At 44.7% G+C, this 23,958-nt stretch overlaps 1 protein-coding gene across 1 annotated transcript; it reads right to left on the bottom strand.

The window, feature by feature from the left end:
• Positions 1-12,153: 12,153 nt before the first annotated feature.
• On the bottom strand, positions 12,154-23,165 carry LOC123121459 (mitochondrial import inner membrane translocase subunit PAM16 like 2). The gene is made up of 4 exons (XM_044541452.1): positions 22,918-23,165; positions 20,312-20,399; positions 12,717-12,847; positions 12,154-12,633 (listed from the first exon to the last, which is right to left on the bottom strand). The coding sequence occupies exons 1-4, from the start codon at positions 22,918-22,920 to the stop codon at positions 12,505-12,507; spliced, it is 351 nt and encodes a 116-aa protein (XP_044397387.1). The 5' UTR covers positions 22,921-23,165; the 3' UTR covers positions 12,154-12,504.
• Between the last annotated feature and the right edge of the window lie 793 nt (positions 23,166-23,958).

The following is a 23,958-nucleotide window of genomic DNA, read 5'->3' as shown; positions in this document are numbered from 1 at the left end:
TTCTGTTTTGTTTTATTTAATTTATTTTGCCACTGTTTTGAATTTAAAATAATTCAAACAATGCCAAAAACTCCTCTGAATATTTTATATTGCTAAATGGACTTTTCCAAAAGCTTATAAAATATATCAGGGGAATTTGAAATTATATTCTAATTATATGAATATAATTCAAATTCAAATAGCTAATGAATTAAATCCAAAGTCCCAAAAATAATTCCTTAAAAATGTTCAATATTTTGGTTGGGACCAGAACCCTTACCAAAAATTATCAAACATTTAAGAAGAGCATTTTGGAGCAATGAATGAGATTTCTAGGGTTTTTGCCCTTCTTTTATTTAAGTTTTTGAGGCTTCCAGAATTCCTCAGTTCAGGTTTCAAAAATTTAAACATGATGCTCAGATGAAGCTAGCCTAGAGCATTACCAGAATCTAGGGATGTGACAATGCTCCAAAGGGCAAAGGGAAAGGTGCTGCAAAGGGAGTAAACGGGTACATGATGATTTCACCCAAACCTTTCCACCGCGGACCCCCTCTTAATAGTACGGCTATCCTATGACGCAAATCCACCAAAAGAGACGTAGAACACCGTCGTCTTCAATAGTCTTCGAGGGGTACCAAACCGTCTTGTGCCTAGCGACGAAGCGACTGAAATACTCAAGGCACACGATTAGTCCGCAAAAGCATTGTCATCAATCACCAAAACACCTTAGGGCTAAATATGCCCTTACAAACATTCATGCCACAATAAAGGAAAATTACAATGAGAAATATGCTAGGTAGAATTCCACATCGAAAATTCTGTTTTTATCATTTACCTACTCGAGGACGAGCAGGAATTAAGCTTGGGGGTGCTTGATACGTCTCCAACGTATCTATAATTTTTTATTGTTCCATGCTATTATATTATCTGTTTTGGATGTTTAATGGGCTTTAATATGCTCTTTTATACTCCCTCCGTCCCAAAATTCTTGTCTTAGATTTGTCTAGATACAGATGTATCTAATACTAAAACGTGACTTGATACATTCGTATTTAGATGAATCTAAGACAAGAATTTTGGGATAGAGGGAGTATTAATTTTGGGACTAACTTGTTAACTGGAGGCCTAGTGCCAGTTTCTGTTTTTTTGCCTATTTTAGTGTTTTGCAGAAAAGGAATATCAAACAGAGTCCAAACGGAATGAAACCTTCATGAGGATCTTTCTTGGACCGAAAGCAATCCAGAAGACTTGGAGTTGAAGTCTGGGACTCTACAAGGAGGCCACGAGGCAGGAGGGCGCACCCAGGGGGTAGGCGCACCCCCTCGTGGGCCCCTCGTAGCTCCACCGACATACTTCTTTCGCTTATATATACTCTTATACCCTAGAAACATTAGGGGGAGCCACGGAACCACTTTTCCACCGCCGCAACCTTCCGTACCCGTGAGATCCCATCTTGGGGCCTTTTCCGACGATCTGCTGGAGGGGGAATCGATCATGGAGGGCTTATACATCAACGCCATGGCCTCTCCGATGAAGCGTGAGTAGTTTACCGCAAACCTTCGGGTCCATAGTTATTAGCTAGATGGCTTCTTCTCTCTCTTTGATTCTCAATACCAAGTTCTCCTTGATGTTCTTGGAGATCTATTCGATGTAATACTCTTTTGCAGTGTGTTTGCCGAGATCCGATGAATTGTGGATTTATGAACTTGTTTATCTATGAATATTATTTGATTCTTCTCTGAATTCTTATATGCATGATTTGATATCTTTGCAAGTCTCTTTGAATTATCAGTTTAGTTTGGCCTACTAGATTGATCTTTCTTGCAATGGGAGAAGTGCTTAGCTTTGGGTTCAATCTTGCGGTGTCCTTTCCCAGTGACAGTAGGGGCAGCAAGACACGTATTGTATTGTTGCCATCGAGGATAAAAGATGGGGTTTATATCATATTGCTTGAATTTATCCCTCCACATCATGTCATCTTGCTTAATGTGTTACTCCGTTCTTATGAACATACTCTAGATGCATGCTGTATAGCAGTCGATGTGTGGAGTAATAGTCGTAGATGCAGAATTGTTTCGGTCTACTTGACACGGACGTGATGCATATGTTCATGATCATTTCCGTAGATGTCATCATAATTATGCACTTTTCTATCAATTGCTCGGCAGTAATTTTTTCACCCACCGTAATACATGCTATCTTGAGAGAAGCCACTAGTGAAACCTATGGCCCCCGCGTATTTTTCCTATTATATTTGCATCTCTTTTATTTACATTGCATCTCGTTTACTATTTTGCAATCTTTACTTTCCAATCTATACAACAAAAATACCAAAAATATTTACTTTACTATCTCTATTAGATCTCACTTTTGCGAGTGGCCGTGAAGGGATTGAAAACCCCTTTATCGCGTTGGTTGCAAGGTTCTTGATTGTTTGTGCAGGTACTAGGTGACTTGTGTGTCGTCTCCTACTGGATTGATACCTTGGTTCTCAAAACTGAGGGAAATACTTACGCTACTTTGCTGCATCACCCTTTCCTCTTCATGGGAAAACCAACACATGCTCAAGAGGTAGCAGTGGAGGGGCGGGAGCCTCTCCGAGTTTGGATCTCCCTCTCTGTTCGCGTTCCCCAGATCTGGCCCTTCATGGTTTCTTAAATTGCCGGAGATCCGTAACTCCGATTGCGCTGAAATTTTTACACGATTTTTTTCCATAATTATCTTTCTTGCGCCAGAATAAGGGCACCAACCAACGTTCGAGGAGGGCACAAGATACCTGGGCGGGCCAGGGGGTGCCCGGCACACCCTGGTGGGTTGTGGTCACTATGGGCCCCCGTTTGCGTGATTCCACCTCCCAAAAATTTTAAATATTCCAAAATAATTCTCAGTAAATTGTTATCGCGTTTGGACTTTGTTTGATATGGATTTTCTGCGAAACAAAAAACATGCAACAAACAGGAACTGGCACTGGGCCCTGGATCAATAGGTTAGTCGAATAAATCATGTAAAAAGTTGCCAAAAATATGTGAAAGTTGTATACTATTGGCATGAAACAATCAAAAATTATAGATACGACAGAGACGTATCAGCATCCCCAAGCTTAATTCCTGCTCGTCCTCGAGTAGGTAAATGATAAAAAAATAATTTTTGATGTGGAATTCTACGTAGCATAAACTTGATCATATATCTAACCATGGCATGAATATTAAGACATAAGTGATTCAAAGCAATAGTCTATAATTTGACATAAAGACATCAATACTCAGGCATCCCAACAAACAATTATGTCTTTGAATATATCAGTGCTAAAGAAATCTACCCCTACAAAATCATACAGTCTTGTCATGCTCTGTCTTCTTAACACTAAGTATTTATCATGCACAACCCCGATGACAAGCCGAGCAATTAGTTCATACTTTTTAACACACTTCAGCTTTTTCAACTCCCATGCAATACGTGACCGCAAGCCAGACATAGCACTATAGGTGGAATAGAGTATGATGATATGGTAAATACAGAGAAGACAAAAAAATAAGAAAGTCTCACATCGACGTGGCTAACCAACGGGCTATGGAGATGCCCATTAATTGATATCAACGTGAGGAGTAGGGATTGCCATGCAATGGATGCACTAAGAGCTATAAGTGTATGAAATCTCAATATGAAAACTAAGTGGGTGTGCATCCAACTTGCTTGCTCATGAAGACCTTGGGATTTGAGAAGCCCATCATCGGAATATACAAGCCAAGTTCTATAATGAAAAATTCTCACTAGTATATGAAAGTGACTAAATAGGAGACTCTCTACATGAAAAACATGGTGCTACTTTGAAGCACAAGTGTGGTAAAAGATAGTAACAATGCCCCTTCTCTCTTTTTTTTCTTTTTTTCTTTTTTTCCTTTTTTTCTCTCATAGTCCGGAGTCTCATCCTAACTTGTGGGGGAATCATAGTCTCCATCATCCTTTCCTCACTAGGACATGCTCTAATAATGAATAATGATGATGATCACACTTCTATTTACTTATAACTCAAAAGAAATAAAAATTACAACTCGATACCTAGAACAAAATATGACTCTATATAAATGCCTCTGGCAGTGTACCAGGATTATGCAATGATCTAGCATAACAATGATATCAAAAAACAGACAAGCCATGGAAATATCATGCTAGCTATCTTACGATCTTGCAAAGCAATATGACAATGAATGCTTAAGTCATCAAAACGGAAGCGGTGGAAGTTGCATGGCAATATATCTCGGAATGGCTATGGAAATGCCATAATAGGTAGGTATGGTGGCTGTTTTGAGGAAGATATAATAAGGCTTATGAGTGATAGAGCGTATCATATCAGCGGGTTTGGATGCACCTGCGAAGTTTGCACCACATCTCGAGGTGAGAAATGGCAATGCATGGTACCGTAGAGGCTAGCAAATTGCGAAAAGGCAAGAGTGCGTATAATCTATGGACTCACATTAGTCATAAAGAACTCATATACATATTGCAAAAGTTTATTAGCTCTCTAAGCAAAGTAGTACTACGCATGCCCCTAGGGGGGTAGATTGGTAGGAAAATATCATCGCTCGTCCCCGGCCACCACTCATAAGGAAGACAATCAATAATAAATCATGCTCCAACTTCATAGCATAAGGAGAGACTATACGTGCATGCTTCAGGAATCACAAACCTTAACACCAATATTCTTACTAACCACAACCATTTACTAGTACCTCCCACATATTATCATCTCTATATCGCAAAACTATTGGAAGGAATCAAACATATCATATTCAGTTATCCATAAGTTTTATGTGGGATTTCAGGAGTAACCATGCAATTGACCAATTCATGTTGACTCTCTAAATAGATATAAGTGAAGCACGAGAGTTTAATTCTTTCTACAAAAGACCATGCTCTAACAAATATAAGTGAAGCAAAAGAGCATTTTATAGATAACGATTTTCCATGTGAAGAGAAACATGCAAACCAAACTTCAAATGATATAAGTGAAGCACATGAAGCATTCTGTAAAGCCATACTCAGAAGATAAGTGAAGTGCAATGAGAATTCTATAAATCGATCATGGACTATCTCATACCAGCATGGTGCATAAAATAAAAATGAAAACTAAGCACAAAAGACGATTTACACATATCACATGAACGAAACGAGAACAAAAATGTACCGATACTTGTTGAAGAAAGATGGGATGCCTTCCGGGGCATCCCCAAGCTTAGGCGCTTGAGTCTCCTTTGATATTTACTTGGGATACCTTGGGCATCCCCAAGCGTGAGCTCTTGCCTCTCATCCTTCTCCTCATATCAAGTCCTCCTCGATCTTTGATCACTTCATCCACACAAAACTCAACAGAAAGCTCGGTAAGATCCGTTAGTATAATAAAGCAAATCACTACTCTAAGTACTGTTGCAAACAAATTCATATTTTGTTTTTGCATTTTAGCTACTATAATATAACTTTTCCATGGCTTATACCACCGATAGAATCGATAGTTTCATCAAAACAAGCAAAACAATGCATCAAAAATAGAATCTGTCTTAAACAGGACAGTATGTAGCAATCTGAACATATACCATACTTCTGGTACTCTAAAACTTCTGAAAAATTAGGAAGAAATAAACAATTTGTATATCAATAGTGTGCAAAAAGTTTCAGAACCTTTTGACCTTCCAGTAAAAAATGAAAATTCACGCGCTACAACCAAAGTTTTTGTTCCTGCACCGCACATACCAACAAGCAATCTAATCATCCTAAAGGCAAATCTTGGCACATTATTTTTATAATACAATGGAGTTGTACAAGGGGATAATTATTTTTTTGTAAAAGTTTCTGTAATTAAGATTCACAAATTTTCATGGGCATGAACAAAGTTCAAGGCTATCTCCCACTTTCACAATGCTCGTCCCTCTCACTTTCACATTTCTTTTTGTGAAGTTTTAAGTTCCCTTCTATGTTTTTTTTGTTTTTAAACTTTATAAAAGCACTCAACAGAATAATATGACTCTCTAAAACTTCCAGGTTGTCTCCCTGGCAGGCTTTCTTTAAATCCATTAAGCTAGCATAAAGTGCTCAAGTAATGGATCCACCCGGATCCCAAGGTATATCAAAGCCAAATTTAATTAGCAATGATTTGGCATTTAGTAGTGAGCACAAAGCAACATATATCAAGCAATGACGAAGTCTAACTCTCTTCCTATGCATCGGCATGTCATACAAGAACAATTCATGCACATCAAGTAAAGGCCAATACATATCATAAGCAGTTATCGTGTTGGAAACATAAAGAGGTGGAGATGTAGTTCCTCTCTCATAATAATTGCGAGTAGGAGCAGAACGAACATGCATATTATATTCATGAAAATTATCATGCACAACGGTAAAAGGAAACCATCAACATAATCCTTAATAAGTGCAAACTTCTCCGATATAGTGTAGTTTGGAGAATTCAAAAGGATAATAGGACTATCATGTGTGGGTGCAATAGCAACAATTTCATTCTTAATATAAGGAACCATAGCAAGTTAGTCTCCATAAGCATAATTCATATTGGCATCATGGCCACAAGCATCAAGTTCATCAAAAAGGGATATTTCAAAAGAATCAACGGGATCATAGCAATTATCATAGCATTCATCCTTCGATAAGAACAAAGGGAAATTAAACAATGTATGAGTTGAAGAGTTACTCTCATTAGAAGATGGGCACGGGCAGCCAATCCGCTCTTCCTTCTTTTGTTCTTCGCTCTCCTCGTCATCTCTTTCATCCAATGAGCTCATAGTTTCATCAATTTCTTCTTCCATAGACTCCTGGAAAATGTTAGTCTCTTCTTGGACAGCGGGTAAGTCCTCGATATATGGTTTAATATAAGCATTAGAAGAATAATTTTCATAGCAATATCTAAGTATGGCAAAAATTTCAGATTTGTAAAGAGTAGCATCATACTTTTCAATCAAAGAAGCAACTTCATAAGCACCCTTAAAAGCAACAAATTCAATTTGTTCAGTATCAAAGTAATTATAAACACCCTTGGCATAAGAAGATACGATTCCATTATCCTTAAACTCACATTGGAAGGGAAGGTGTTTTTTAGAGTCTTCAGAACAACAAGTAAAATCATGTATTTCGCATAAATTCAAAGCATAACAATACAAACTATTAATATTATGCCACAAAAGTTGACCTTTTTGAGATAAGCGGTGTCGCACAAAATGAGCATGCTCATCTAATGATTTTCCCTCCACTAAGCTAGTTGGGGTTTCAGCACGAGCACAAATGGATCGAAGATGATCCAAATAGAAAGCTTCAGTAGTATGGTAGATTTTGGGTGGTTCTAACCATTGGTTTAGCAGGTACAACTAATTTTTTTGGTCTTTTGTGTTTCCTATCCATAACTAAAGATAGAAAACAAGAGCATAGAATAAAAATTACTTAGTGATAAAGCAAACAAGCACACACGAGAATATTCACCCCACGCTATTGCTCCCCCGCAATGGCACCAGAAAAAAGTCTTGATAACCCACAAGTATAGGGGGTTGTTTGTAGCCTTCTTCAATAATAAGAGTGTCGAACCCAGTGAGGAGCTAAAGGTAGAACAAATATTTCCTCAAGTTCTATCGACCAACGATACAACTCTACGCACACTTGACGTTTGCTTTACCTAAAACAAGTATGAAACTATTTTGCAAGAATAAAATTACGAGTACTTTGCGAATAAAACTAAGAATAAATTGCAAGGTAATAAAAGTGGATAGCTTTTATCAACAATAAAGTCATTTGTCCCTAGGCAATCGATAACAAGTACTGGTAATCATTCTTGTAATTTTATATGAGGGAGAGGCGTGAGCTAATATACTTTCTCTACTTGGATCATATGCACTTATGATTGGTCCCCTAGCAAGCATCTGCAACTACTAAAGATTATTAAGGTTGTGAAACCCAACCATAGCATTAAGTATCAAGTCCTCTTTACTCCCATACGCCATAACCCACTTATCCACGTTTAGGCTGTTGTCACCCACGCAACACCGACAATAAGCAAACCATGAACATATTGCAACACCCTACAACGGGGGCCCCTCACATTTGCGCGAGACGGAGGGCAGCGTTGCAGCACCATAAATAAAATATACAATCATACCAACCAAGATCATGATTAACCCACAGGACAAAACAGATCTACTCAACCATCATAGGATAGCCAAATATCATTGGGAAATAATATATGAAGTTGAGCACCATGTTTAAGTAGAGATTACAGCGGGGAGAAGGGGTGTTACACCACTGCATAGAGGGGGAGAAAGTTGGCATTGACGGTAACAAGATTGTTGATGTAGATCGCCGTCACGATCCTAGCCCCGACGGCGTTCCGGTGCCACCGGGAGAGAGGGGGAGAGAGGCCCCCTCCTTCTTCTTCCTTGGCCTCCCTCCTATATGGGAGGAGAGTGCCCCCTCTGGTCCATGGCCTCCACGGAGGCGGAGGGGCGGGAGCCCCTCCGAGGTTGGATCTCCCTCTCTGTTCTCCTTTGTTTCGCGTTCCCTAGATCTCGCCCTTCACGGTTTCTTAAATTCCCGGAGATCCGTAACTCCGATTGCGCTGAAATTTTTACACGATTTTTTCCATAAATTATCTTTCTTGCGCCAGAAGAAGGGCACCAACCAACGTTCGAGGAGGGCACAAGATACCTGGGCACACCAGGGGGTGGCCGATGCACCCTGGTGGGTTGTGGTCACTGTAGGGCCCCCGTTTGCGTTGATTCCACCTCCCAAGAATCATAAATATTCCAAAATAATTCTCCGTAAATTTTTATCGCGTTTGGACTTCCTTTGATATGGATTTTCTGCGAAACAAAAAACATGCAACAAACATGAAGTGGCATTGGGCACTGGATCAATAGGTTAGTCGAATAAATCATATAAAAAGTTTCCAAAAATATGTGAAAGTTGTATAATATTGACATGAAACAATCAAAAATTATAGATACGATGGAGACGTATCATGTACCAAACCTTATGTGTGACTTTCCATAAGTTTGGCTGGGAGGTCCCAGAGTGATGCAGGAGTGGATCGCTGGGCAACGGTCAAAAATATCCTTAAGTACCTAAAAACAACTAAGAAAATGTTTCTCATTTATGGAGGTGATAAAGATCTCATCGTAAAGGGTTCCGTCGATGCTAGCTTTGACATCGATCCGGATGACTTGAAGTCTCAAAACGGATACGTATTTATTTTAAATGGTGGAGTAGTTAGTTATAGTGGCTCCAAGCAGAGCATGCTGGAAGCATCTAGATGTGAGGCGAAATATATAGTTGCTTCGGAAGCGGCGCGGGAAGGAGTCTGGATGAAGGAATTCATGTCCGATCTAGGAGTGGTTCCTAGTGCATTGGATCCCATGATTATCTATTGTGACAACATTGGCATCATTGCTATTGCAAGGAGCCCAGGTTTCACCAGAAGACCAAGCATATCAAACGCCGCTTCAACTCCATCCATGATTACATCAAGGAAGGAGACATAGAGTTTTGCAAAATTCATATGGATCTGAATGTGGCAGACCCATTGACTAAAACTCTTCCACGAGCAAAACATGATCAACACCAGAACTCTATGGGTGTTAGATTCATTATGATGTAAACTAGATTATTAACTCTAGAGCAAGTGGAAGACTGTTGTAAATATGCCCTAGAGGCAATAATAAATATGTTATTATCATATTTTCGTGGTCATGATAAATGCTTATTATCCATGCTAGAATTGTATTGACCAAAAACTTAAATACATGTGTGAATAAATAAACAAATATCGTGTCCCTAGTAAGCCTCTACTAGACTAGCTCGTTGATCAAAGATGGTTAAGGTTTCCTAACCATAGACATGAGTTTTCAGTTGATAATGGGGTCACATCATTAGGAGAATGATGTAATGGACAGACCTAACCCTAAGCTTATCATCAGATCACTTAGTTTATTTGCTACAATTTTCTTCATGTCAAGTATCTTTTCCTTAGACCATAAGATCATGCCACTCCCGAATGCTAGAAGAATACTTTGTGGGTTATCAAACGTTACTTTGTAACTGGGTGATCATAAATGTGCTCTACAGGTATCTCGAAAAGTGTTTGTTGGGTTGCATGGATCGAGACTGGAATTTGTCGCTCCGTGTGAGGGAGAGGTGTCCCTTGGCCCTCTCGGTAATACAACATCATGAATAGCTTGCAAGCATGTGACTAATGTGTTTAGTCACGGTGATCTTGTATTATGAAATGTGTAAAGAGACTTGCCGGTAACGAGATTGGACTAGGTATGGGGATACCAACGGTCGAGTCTCGGGCAAGTAACATATCGCCGGACAAAGGGAATTGCATATGGGATTAACTGAATCCTCGATATCGTGGTTCAAACCGATAAAAATCTTCATTAAATATGTGGGAGTCAATATGGGCACCTAGGTCCCACTATTTATTATTGATCAAAGAGGAGTCTTGGTCATGTCTGCATGTTCTCCAACCCGTAGGGTCACACACTTAACGTTCGGTAAGGCTAGGGTTGTATTGGGATATTCATATGGTGAGTCCGAAAGTAGTTCAGAGTCCTGGATGGGATTTGGAACATCACGAGGAGCTTAGGAATAGTCCAGAGGTAAAGATTTATATATGGGAAGTGATATTCAAAGTACCGGAAAAGTTCGAGGGATTGTCGACAATGTACCGGGAGGTCTCGAAGGGTTCCGGGGGTCACCGCCAAAGGGGCCCACCTGCACCGTAGGGCCACATGGACCCTTAGTGGGCGCCCTAGGCCTGGGCCAGGGTGGCCACACTGCACCAGGTCCATGCAGCAGGGGGGGCATCCACCCCCTGGCTTGGAGGGGGGCGCGGCCCCTGGCTTGGAGGGGGGCTCACCCCTTTGCCTAGCTGTTGCCTCTCCCATCTCCACCGCGTAGCGCTTGGTGAAGCCCTGCTGCAGTTCCGCTGCCACCACCGCCACCACGTCGTGGTGTTGGCCCAGATCCCATCTACCTCTCCACCCTTCCTTGCTGGATCAAGAAGGCGGAGACGTTACCTAGCCGTGTGCACATCTCGGAGGTACCGTCCGTTCAGCACTGGATCAGATTGGATCATGAAGGGAGTACGACTATGTCAACCACAATTTCTAGATCGTTAACGCTTTCGGTCTACAAGGGTATGTAGACACTCATCTCTCATTGCTAGCGTCTCCATAGAATAGATCTTGAACTTTTCGTAGGAATTTTTCTTCCCATGCAACCTTCTCCATCACATGTACTCCCTCAGTTCGAAATTACTTGTCACAAAAATGGATGTATTTACAACTAAAATTCATCTAGATACATTCATTTCTTCAACGGGTAATTCCGAACGGAGGGAGTATGTGAGGAAGGACGAGACGATACATGACTAATCGGACGTTTGTGAGCTGTGCTTGGGCGGCTAGCTAGATGGCTGCTCGTTCTATATCAGCCAGCTAATGCCTAGCAGCCGCCTTTTGCAAAATACTACTGGACGAGGATGGTGGATTGGTAGCCCAGATTTTAGCGTCCCAGGAAAAGCAAGTCTGATGAAAATAAAAATCTAATCTCCCAAATTTTGTCGTGGATGCCGGCATTGTTGTATCGGTCGGCTCCCCGTGAACGTCCGCTGGCGCAGCGACAGTGGCATGTCGGCAGTTCGTTTTGGTGGCGTTAACGGTAGGTGGTTCATAAACCTCGATGTCATTTTTATTATGTTTGAGGTGCTGTGCATCGGAATTTGTAATAGACCTGATTTTTGCAACAAAAAAAAACATGTTCCCTATAGAAAATATGTCATGGCCATTCAAAGCATCCACCGTCCATTTGCTCATCGCTCGGATTGCTCAGCTCAACTCTTATTGGTACAAATCTACACGAGCCCAAGCTGCTCAACACGTTTGATAATTCAGGCCATTGGCACGTCTAAATCTTGGATCAGCGAGAGACGGTGCCTGCTGACTGGTTTGCTGTTGTGCAGAATTCTGAAGCTGATTGACCAAAGATGTGTACAATATTCTGTGTTCGGCAGCCTAACCCGAAGGCCGAACACCAGACCATAGGCACAACAGACAACACATATTGCAGTTTTCAAAACGAATTTACATTCCAGGCCCCCGACAAAAAATATCCCAACGATGAGAAGAAATGGTTCCATTTTCACATGAATGAAGATGCCACTGAATGGACCAATAGTGCAAGAGCACGGCTGCTACGGCTCATGGAATCATCAAATGAAAACAACAAAATTTCATACTGAATGCCATACGAGAATTCGGTGATGGCTTACAATTAGTTCTCTAAAGAGCTCACCGTCGCTGCGCTCAACTTTTATTGATGATACAACAGCAGCAACCATTGTTGGTATGTACATTCTCAAGAGGGGGGAAAGAATATACTCCCTCTGTATCAAAATATTATACGTTTTTTGATACAAAGGGCGTATAGTAGGTTACAGTATCTAGGCAGTGGATTCTAAAGATGCGAATTTCAGGTAGGAGTTCCATCTTGCTTGTTCTTTTGGTACACGTTTTCTAGGCACTCCTTGGCCCGGTGAACCTTGGATTGGAGGTAAAAGCTCCCAGATGTCGCATTTCTCTCGAATAGCTTGTCATACCGCTGCATTCAACATGGTTGATAAGAGGTTGTAGTCAGCACTGCACATGCGAATAGCGAGGAGCCAAATGAAGATAAGAGAAGACCTGTGCAATCTCTTCCCATGTCGACTGCTCAGTCACACCCAATATCTGCCTCGCTTCTTGCTCGGTCATTGTCTTGCTGGCCCTACGGATATTGTTGATTGCTTCATGGGCCACACCAGTTTTATTTGCATCTAGCAGAATAATCGAGCAATCCACGTAAGGTGATCTCAAAAAAAAACAATAAGGAGGTGCATATGTATAATAAATTTCCTAACCCTTTACTGATAAATAGTCGCAGAACAGAGTTTGGCAGGTAATAACCTCTTGTACATACTCATTATACCAGGATATATATTATGTTCAAAAGACAGGCTCAAAGCACCTATCTGTACTGTTCTTTTTTTGTGAAATATCTATACTGTTATTATGACACACTGATAAACACATGATATCTTACGTATAATTTTTGACTCTAAACGAATCTTAGGTCTGTTTTGAGTAAATTCTAAGCAGACTTATAATCGTATCTTTTGTAAATCAGAGGTTTGGTGTATTGCGTGTGAACACTAGGAAATAAAAAGCTATCAAGATAGTCCCGTTCTTTTTGGTAAAACAAAGAATATACTTTTTGTTGTCAAATTTATGTACACCATGAGTTCGATAGCATAACAAGCCCACTATTTTAATTTATATGCATTCTGGAGATAACGTAAGTTCAGTATAAGCCCTGAATGTTTAAAGGGAAACGCTTCTGTTCACCCGACCGATCTTTCTGCGCATGTCGATCTCCTCTGTGGCCGTCAGATCTTTCATTAATCGGATGGCTCGGAAGGATCCTCTTCCACGATCTAGGTTTGCAACTGGGCCATTGTTGCAATTTTCTCCCCTTCAACAACTAGTTTGTTGTGAGATCTTGATCCCCAAAGCCTCCATACACGTGCGCTATCGGAGGCGTCGAACTCTCCTCCTCCCTCTCCTCCATCATCGTCCCTTTCCTCTCTCCTCCTCCGTCCTCGGGCTCGACTTTCTGTCCTGCTCCATCTCCTTGGCCATCGGCTGCCCGAAGACCACGTCCGAGTCGCCTCCTGCCGGATCTGCATCGCTCTGTCGATATCGATGCCACATTGCCTTCGCAGCCTTCGCTCCCCGGTCGTCCCAGACCTCGCCCGTGTCTGACGTTGCTGCTGATGGAGTGGAGTGGGATCCGCACTTGATTTTTGTTTTCTGCAACAGGGTGTTTTTGCAACAAGACTCTTGTTGCAAAAAGGCTCTCGTTGCAACAGGTTCGGGAGGGGGAAAATAGTTTTCAAAATTCCTGCGACATGACCTTTGTTGCGAAAAATTTCTGCAGCTAGACCTCTGTTGCAGAAAATACTGCAACAACACATTTGTTGCAAAGATTACGGATCACGTGGATAGTCGCGCGGCCATCCGCAGCTTCATCGAATTGTCAGGGAGGCGGTGGATCTTTTAATTTTATCCGCCAGCGGACGCGTAGCGTCGCCCTAAACTTATTTTTATAAGGCTAAACTTCTAGTTCTCTAAGCTAGAAACCCACATATACAAATATCTTGTAGTGGTAATCCACCAAATGCCAGGACAAGCTTCCTCCTAGCGCTCCCCTTCGTGCCGGTGGAGTCGCCGCGGGCTTCGCCTGTGTTGGTGGATGATCAGGTGGATGTCGTTTTCTTGGAGTCGGGCCCTGACCTGCGTGCGCTCGAGGAGGAGCTCGTCAGGGCGGTGGTGGTGACCGTGGTGGGTGATCGCAGCGCGGCTGATCTGGCCTCGGTCGTCGGTGTCATTGCGCACGAGCTTGAGTTGGAGCCGCTCGACATGTCCATCAGATAATACTTCCCGGAAGACTTCCTTGTTCTCTGTCGGTCGCCGGAGATTCAGAGCAGGCTGCTCCGTTGCGGGCGGGCGGGCAACAGGCATTTTGACCTTGTTTTCGCGCCCTGGTCCCGTCACTCGCATGCTACGGCCATCTCCATGCCATTCCTAGTGCCGCTGGTGCTGCGAGGGGTTCCGGAGAATGCGTGGACGAGGCGTACTACGGAGGCGCTCCTGCTGGGTCTGGGGATCGTCGTCAAAATCGGGTCGGCCACGGAGGCGCGCAGTTAAATGGCTGGATTCATGGTGTGGCTACGCACGGATGACCCGGCACGCATTCCCCCGCAACGGATTCTTGCGGTGGAGGAGCCGAACAGGCACAGCCGGCACGCGGTGCAGGCTGATGGTGGAGTCGATGCTCTCTGGTACCCGATCGACATCTGGCTGGATGCGGCGCCGGTGCGGCTCGGGCCGCAGGTGGGGTTGCCGCCACCGCCACCGCCGCCTTCCCCACTGTCCAGAGGCCATTCGGATGGCGACTCGCGCTTCAGAGGCGGGGATGGCCCGCCGCCGCCGCCGCGCTCGCCAGCGCGATCGGTGGGTTCCTCGTCGGCGTCGGCACCGTCCCCCAACCGCGGTGCGGGCCAACGGTCCGTTCAAACTCGGGCCGGTCAACATGAGCTGGCAGGTGACGCGTCTGGGGCCTCGGCTGTCGGGCTGCCTGGTACGGAAAGTGTGGAGGGTCAGTTGGCAGCTTCTTGTTGTGGTATGGATGCGGTGGACAGCAGAGTGGCCAGGGCACAGGGCATGCAGCATGCGGGCCATGTAGGCCCCACAGTCGTGTCGGGCGAGTTCGCCGCGGTCGGTGAACCAGATTCCAGCCGGGTCACGTCCGCTGCAGGCTGGTGGGTTGGTCAGGGCCCCACAGTTTGTACCTGCGGCGGGGGACCATCTGCCGTCCCAGTCGCTCGGGATTGTTGGAGGAGAGGATTAGACAGGATCGGGCGTGCCGTTCGGCTCCCCTGGCTCGGTGCAGGACGAGATTCTTGCTCAGCCCGAGGCGGGTGGTGCCAGTTTGGATGGGAGGGCGCGGCCCAATCAGAACTCGCATGGAAATCTTCCGGGACCCACCCTGCATGGAGATGTGACGCAGCCATGCACGTCGCCCGGCCAGTGGTTTGCGGTGAGTTTCGCAGGAAAAGGAAAGCGGCACTCCGGCTCTGGATCTCGTGGAAACACCCCAGCGGCAGCTGCATGTGGGGTCACCCGTTCGGCCCTCACCCCAGGAGCAGGTCTCGCAGCTATGCACCGAGCTGCGCTGGGCCCTTTCGCCGTTGCTGGCTCAACCCAAAGCACGGGACGTGCCAAAGCAGCAACATAGGCCGCGGCAGAAGAGGCCGATGGTATCTTCCCCACGTAGGAGTGTGAGGCTGGCTAAAGGGGGTCGCGGCTCCAAAGCCACGAAGCAGCAGGCGGTCCCGCCTTATCAGGAAGCTGTGTTTGGCAAATGAAGGAAACCAGATCGACGATTAGGCACTTCAGGCTTATGTCAAGCTCTTCGACAAACCGCTCTTGGACTGTCACGTGCAGGCAATATTGGCCTTGTTTGGTTGGGACGCCTCTGTCCTTCCCTTGCCGTGCGAAGAGGTGCGGGCTGAGGCCAGGTAGGGCCATGGAGGCCGGTCGTGGGTCCTGTGGGTCTTCCAAATGTCATCACACCCACCCAAAATCCTTGTGTGGAATGTTAGAGGGCTCAACTCGCCGGCTCGGCGAAGTGCGGTGTACCAAGTAGTAGTAGCAGCCAACGCAAGCATTGTATGCCTCCAAGAAACCAAGATGGAGGAGATCCCGAACGACGTGGTTAGGCAATGCCTTGGTAATAAATTTGAGAACTTTTATTATGCCCCGGCGACCGGCACGCGTGGTGGAATCCTAATTGCTTGGGACAGCTCGATGGTCTCGCTATCCAATCGGTACACGACGACAAACACGCTAACAGCACTAGTGTCGCAGGAGGGTGTGCCGCACTGGTGGCTGACCGGGTTATATGGTCCTCAAAGTGACGCGAACAAAGTGGAGTTTCTCACGGAGATTTCAGACATCCAAGACTTGCATGTAGGGCCGTGGGCCTTGTTTGGAGATTTCAATCTATTGGTCTCTGTGGACGACAAGAACAAACCGAAGGCCAACCGGAGGATGATGGCGCGTTTCTGGACCATTGCTCAATAGGCTGGAATTAAAGGAGATGTATCTAAACGGTCGACGATACACGTGGAGCAATGAGCAAAGGGACCCCACTCTTGAGAAAATAGACCATGTCTTTGTTACAAACACGTGGGAGGATATTTACTCGAGGAGCTTGCTCACGGCCATGGGCTCTGCGGTATTTGACCATTGCCCACTCCTGGTGGATCTAGACGCGGAGTGGAACCTTGGCAAGCGATTTAAATTCGAGAGCTTCTGGCCCAAGGTGGAGGGTTTTTTGGAGATGGTGACAGAAGCTTGGGGTTCGATGGCTGCTGCTGGTAACCCGTTTGTAGTGCTCGACAACAAACTACACGCCACGGCAAAGGCTTTGCAATCTTGGAGTGATCGGTGGATTGGCAACACACGCCTGCAAATCGCCATTGCCATGGAGGTAATTGCTCGGTTGGATGTGGCCGCGGAATCAAGGCAATTGGAAAACATGGAGCACGACCTGCGCAAGTTGCTCAAGCGGAAGCTTCTAGGTCTATGTTCGTTGGGAAGGACTATTGCGCGACAGAGATCGCGACTTCTGCAGCTGCGAGAAGGGGATGCGAACACGAGATTCTTCCAGAGGCAAGCGGCTCATAGGCATCGCAAGAACATAATCATAAAGATGCAGCACAACGGAGCAATGCACACGGGCCAGGAGGAGGTTGCTGAGGTTGTCGACGAGTTCTATGGGCAGCTGTTCGGCTCGGCCAGAGCCCGTGAGGCCACGATCGACCTGGATATGCTGAACCTGCCCTGTCTTGACCTGGCCCGGCTGGAGGTGCCATTTGATGAGAAGGAGGTTTTTAGAGTAATCAAGGAAATGCCATTGGACAAGGTGCCTGGTCCGGACGGATTTACGGGTAGATTTTATGCCACGTGCTGGCAAGTCATCAAGGAGGATTTTATGAGGGCACTTGATCAATTCTATGCAGGAGATATGAGAGGCATGGCTGCGATAAACAAGGCTTTGGTCACCTTGCTGCCGAAGAAAGCAGGTGCGGTGGATGTCAGAGACTTCAGACCGGTCAGCCTTGTTTGTGGGCCGATCAAGATCTTTGACAAGATTTTAGCTTCAAGGCTGGCAGAGGAGTTACCGAAATTGGTGGGGCTGCATCAAAGTGCGTTTGTGAGAGGTAGATCTTTGCATGACAATTTCATGCTTGTCAAGTGCACAGCTCGCAAGCTACATGAGCTGAGGAGCACGACACTTATGCTAAAACTCGACATAACTAAGGCATTTGACACGATACAATGGCCTTTCATTCTAGAGGTCTTGAGGAGAATGGGATTCAGATAGATGGATCACTCAGATATGTGGTTTGTTGGCAACATCTTCTACGCGGATCCTGGTAAATGGCACGCCTGGCAAACCAATCCTCCCTTGCCAGGGTTTCCATCAGGGCGACCCGTTGTCACCTATGCTATTTATACTCTGTATGGAGCCCTTACGAGCCCTTTTTGAGCATGCAACAAACAGAGGTTGGCTAGGGCAGCTAGCGAGGAATGGGCTGCGGCAAAGAACTTCGATGTTTGCGGACGATGTGGTCGTCTTTATCAAGCCGACGACGCTGGAAGCTACGACATGTGCTGCACTCTTGCAGGTATTTGCGCAGGCCTCGGGCTTGGTGGTCAATATGAACAAAACGCTATATGGCCAATCAGATGTTCTCACGACGAAGTGGAGTTGGTGAAAACAATTCTGGGATGTTCGACGTCGGCCTTCCCGTGCACCTACTTGGGTCTACCCTTAACACTCAGAAAACAATCGACGACGCAGATGCAAGGCCTGGTGGACAAGGTTCGTGATTGTTTGCCTTATTGGAAAGCAGACCTCTTACCAAAGAGTGGGCGGCTAATCTTGATTCAATCAGTGCTATGTGCTATACCAGTCCACTCCATGCTTGCTCTGAACCTCCCAGCTAAAACCCTCTCGACGTTGGTGAAGATTTGTCGGGGATTTTTGTGGTGCGGTAAGAGTGAGGCAAAAGGGGGCAATTGCTCGGTGGCTTGGGATGAGGTATGTACCCTAAATGGGCCGGTGGCCCGGGGATTCCAAATTTGAGATGGCTGAACAAAGCACTGCAAGCCCGATGGCCTTGGCTCCAAAGGACTGACAAAGAGAGATCTTGGGCTGAGTTCTCCATCGTTGTGCCCCCGGAAGCGATGGCCTTGGCTCAGGCGGCGATGCGTACGACGATAGGGAATGGAAGTGCAGCTCGGTTCTGGGAGGACCGCTGGGTGGACGGAGCGAGGATAAGAGAGCTGGCACCGGCGCTGTACAACAGAGTGCCAATGCAGGTCAGGACGACGAGATCGGTCTCGGATGCGCTCGGCAATGGTGCTTGGGCTGGAGATGTTGGCCCCAACCTCACGGGACCGGAGCTGGAGTACTTGTGGCTTTGGACGAGGCTTGCAGATTTTGAGTTGGCGGAGGGAGTGGAGGACAAGGTGCAGTGGTCCTGGGAAGCAAATGGCTTGTACTCTGTGAGGTCGGCATACGCGGCAAAATCCATGGGATGGCAACGATCTCCGACAGCGACGTTTACTTGGAAGTCGAAGGCTCCGTTAAGATGTCGTTTCTTCACCTGGCTTGCCCTCAGGAACCGTTGTTGGACCTCAGACCAGCTTGCACGCCGAGGGCTACCACACCAAGATGCTTGCCCTTTCTGCGACCAACACGGCGGGACCATGCAACATCTACTCATGGGATGCGTCTTTGCGAGATAGGTATGGCATTGGTGCACCTCGTTGGCTGGAAGGATGGAGTACCTCCCCCTGCCAGGTGAGAATCTGGGCGATTGGTGCATGAGACAGGAGGAGAGCATGGAGCATCGGAAGTCTACTCGGGCTTTGTGTTTATTGGTAATGTGGACGTTGTGGAAGCATAGGAATGACATCGTGTTCGAGGGACACACCCCATCTCTGTCAGGTGTGTTGCAGAAGATACAAGCAGAGGGGGCTATCTGGGCAAAGGCAGGCCTGATTAACGGCGAGGTCTTAGGGCAGGAGCCAGCTAGGGTGGAGCGGATAGGGCACGAGTAGTTAGCCTTATGTAAATAGAGGGTAGGTCGGATGAAATCCGCTTGTAAATAAGCTGAATGTTGTATTGGTGGATTGGGGCTCCCCACCCCCTCTTCTTCTTTAATGAATGATACACACACTCGTGCGTATTCGAGAAAAAAAATCCACCAAAAGCTGCATCCCCAATGCAATCATCTATAAACAAACAAAAGTAGTAATACTACGACCAAAGGATGAAAAGCTAGGATAAGCTATAACACACCAAAAGCTGCAACCCGAATGCCAACATTTCTATCTTACTTCAGAAATGCTAAAACAAGATAACTGAAACAAAATAAGATTATTATGACAAACATTTTATTTTATGAACCTGACAAGTTACAAGCATAACACAAAATTGTCATCTCATTTCACTCGTTTTCAGCAAAGTTATTCCAGATTAGTGACCACTGACTACAAAATTCTGTAGCATTCCATCAAAGCTCCCATCCTCTTATGTCCAGGACAAGGAGGTCAAGACATCTTTAGGTGTGGGTTAGAATAAAGGTCATAAGGAAGGAACTTACTTTCAAGTGCTTTTCGGTATGCCTGAAGCATAGCTCTTCCTATAATCGCAGAGCCCATGACAATAAGGTTTGCAATTAGCTTCCCGGCCTGAAATTACCAGAAGAAACAACATGTAAATGAGTGTCTCATGCATTTGGACAATATGCCTGAGTGTCAGATCATAGAGATCCAGAATCTACCCAACAGTAAATCAATAATATGCCCCTGGTGAAATTAAGTTTCGGTGAATATGATACTGCACTATAGGCCCAAAACTGAATCAAAATAAACAAGCGCAGAAACTGAGGTGTAACTATGTCAGCACCACACACTTGCTAATTAATTTGAAGTTGTTTCAATTGCCGAATCAAAGAAACAATAATACATCTGCCGTGCCAACCTTTTCGGAGCAATTATGCACAACCTATACTATTAACACGAGTTAAAAGGACCTTCACATTCGCTCTAAGATGCCATAAATTATCCCATCAGTTGGAGTAAAATGAGAAAGATCTGCACTGCTTAATTATTTGGGTGCATCCATCCAGATTATAACTGTGTTCAGGGGTATAGTTGCTCAGTCATCTCTTATTGGTTTTAATTTCAGAAATACTATTTGTGAGAAAACTGATACACAGTTCCATTCGTTGGTGAAAAGTACAGGCAACCTTGTTATTACTATGATACGAAAAATCTACACTCTAAATAAAAAGCAAGCACTCCTTACAAGTTACAACAGTAGAGAATATGGGAGTAAGATATACTGGTTGGTCACATAGATTCAGGGGGCTAGAGTGCAACCGTGCAAGTATGGCACAAACTAAGAACAACAGGAACCAATTGACTGAACTCAATGCGAAAATGATCACAGATTGGAAGATGGAAGTAGTGTTAAGAGGGGTTCAAGATGTCGTCAACGTTGAAGAGTCGTGGATCTGGTGTGATGTGGCAAGATAACATATCTCTGGGAAATTGTTGACCTCGACACATTTGAACCATTAGAAAATCAAAATGTCTGGTGAGAAAGAAGATATGTTGACAGTTGCTTTGCAGCCTACCAGGATGCGAGTGATGACATCATCATAACCAGTGGCGGAGCTCTGAATGTTGGGCGGGCCAGGGTGGGCCAGGATAAGAAATTACACACATAACTTGTTTTCCTGGCCCAGTTTCTCTATCATCCTTCCCTAGTTTTTCGGCTGCGCTGGGCGGGCCAAGGCCCAGTTTGGCCCCAACATAGCTCCGCCCCTGATCATAACATCATTGGGTAGACTCTCCAAGGAACTGTACAACGATAACTGGGAAACCAGCTCAGACAAGCGTGCCAACATCATGAAAAGGCAAGAAAATAAAATTCTAATAAATGTTCAGGAGATCGGTAACTGGTACCATATCGGTCGGGTCCCGAGTAGGGATAAATACGAGCATTTTCCAGTTAATCGGCCAATACATCAGTTAAACAAATATTCGGTGACCCACCGAGTAGCGATTAACCGACCTAGATACCGATTAACTGACCGATATTCGGAACAATGCTAATCATGGAAGGAAAACAAAAACGGCAGTTTCTCATAATAGTTGCTTGGATTCATTATCAATACCAAATCCTTAGCAGATTGGAACTCTTAATACTTTCCTAGATATTATCACACATATATATTATCAAAACATGTGCCTACACACATTTGCGGTTTAAATCCAAAGTATTCTGGTTTGTCTGTGCCTACTAGCATACCGAATTTGTTCAGAGACTAGTTGGCCAGTGTTCATCCAAAATTTAAGGCACAAATCCATGTGGGAGTGTGTGCCTTATTATGGGATTTGTGTCTTTAACATAGCAAAATTTCCAAAATATTTGCAGGTTATCTTCCGAGCTACAGGATGAAGCCATATGTGGTGCTCTCTCCAACATGCATATGTGGTGCTCTCCCAACATGCAGAGAATCAGGCGCCTATGGCCTTTGGGCGCAAATGTTGAGAGATATTAGCATGTCAACTGGTTTGGATTGAGGTCCAGGAATTGGTTATGCGTAGAGTGATGTAATCTCGTTATTGACCGGTTGTGTTTGGGCCTTGCTATATCTCCTTGTACAACTTTGGATGTCCCATACATTGTTTCAATAGAGATGGCTGTGTGCATCGTATGATGCAAAGGCCATAGGTTTGACCTCCTTTTTGGAAGGAAAAAAAATCCAAAGCATCCAATGAGATTGGTTGGTGCCCTCCTTGATGCCCAAATCGAAGGATTAGTTCATAAGTACACCACAAAGGGTGGGTGTATGCCCCATAAATCTGTCCCCGTCCATGGTAATGTCCGTGGTTGTACAGATAGATCCCGTGAGACTGCATACTAGTACTCCCTGAAACCCCTATCCAGCAATCCATTTCTCATGCGAATTTAGTGGTTCCAGCGTCCTCGGCGTCAGATAAACAGACCCACCAATCCTACTAGATAGACCCACTAACAACCTGCCCTTCCTGAGTCCTGGAGACCTCGGCCCCAATTAGCGCCAACAAGTTACCTATCGATCTTAATTACCAGCAACGAACTTACGTAGGTGCGCAGCGTGAACAGAGAAAGAATCGGTCGGCGGAGGGGGGAGGGGGGAGGGAAGGGGCGCTTTACCATGGCTGGTCGTTCGCAATAGATGCGATTGATCCGAGGAAGGAGGCAGCGCCGGAGGAGATTCGCAGCTGCGGGAGGGAGGAAGGAGAAAGGGGTACGTGGCGCTCCGGATTTTTCTTTTCCTTGGCTTCTCACCAATTCGCGTCTGGATCGGTTCGCGCTGGGCCGGCGATTCGTATCGGGAGGAGGAATGAAAGCTCCGGAAGATGCGAGGCATCCGCGGCAGCACAGTTTCTTTTTCTGCACGTATTTTTGAGATTTTTGGGGGTATTTTTTTCAGGGCAAAAATGATTTTTTTCGTGAGTCATGCTTCTGCGTGAAGCACAAATTATTCTTTCTGAGAAGTGAAAATGTGCACCGTGAGGCTTCCCGTTTCTGTGTTTTTGTGATTTACAGGTTTGACTTGTTTTCGTTTTTGCTTTTCCAGATTTTCAAAAGAAAAAAGTCTAAATCTATTGACATGGTATCTAGTTGCGAAAATCTTGACGCGAGAAATGCAACGGTGAAAAAGGTTTGTGATTTAAACGTATGGTTCAAGAGATAAACTATTTAAAAAATGAGTCTACAGAAGAAAGCACAAAATTCGCTGGTTGTGACAAGTGATACACTGACACTAGTCACCATCAAAAAATGTGGGAGTGACTTTTGCAAAAGACTACGCCTTAACTGGTGATTTAAAATCACATGACATATGTGGTAAGCAATCCAAATAATTCAAAAGAAAACTTATGATTTAAGAAATCCATGTAGCATATCTCACTTTTTACGAGACATAGCCCCGCTACGTCTTTAGTGTTTCACTAAACACGCCGGCCCAACATCCTTGGAGCTATTCCGAAAAGGTTATGTGGACTAGTTTTCAAACCTTTTGCATGGTTTTCCTTCTTCTTTTGTTTCTATTTCAATGTGTTTATTTATCGGTTTTCTATATGGCTTTTAAACAGTATGAAACATTTTTAAAAGATGACGAGAACATTTGTGTATATTGTATGACCATTTTAAAAAATGCCACGAACATATTTTTAAAGTGCATTAACATTT

The sequence above is a fragment of the Triticum aestivum genome, chromosome 1B (genome assembly GCF_018294505.1).
Source record: "Triticum aestivum cultivar Chinese Spring chromosome 1B, IWGSC CS RefSeq v2.1, whole genome shotgun sequence".
NCBI classification, from domain to species: domain Eukaryota; kingdom Viridiplantae; phylum Streptophyta; class Magnoliopsida; order Poales; family Poaceae; genus Triticum; species Triticum aestivum.
The sequence above is the reverse complement of the archived record's forward strand: the minus strand, read 5'-3'. Positions and strand labels throughout refer to the sequence as shown.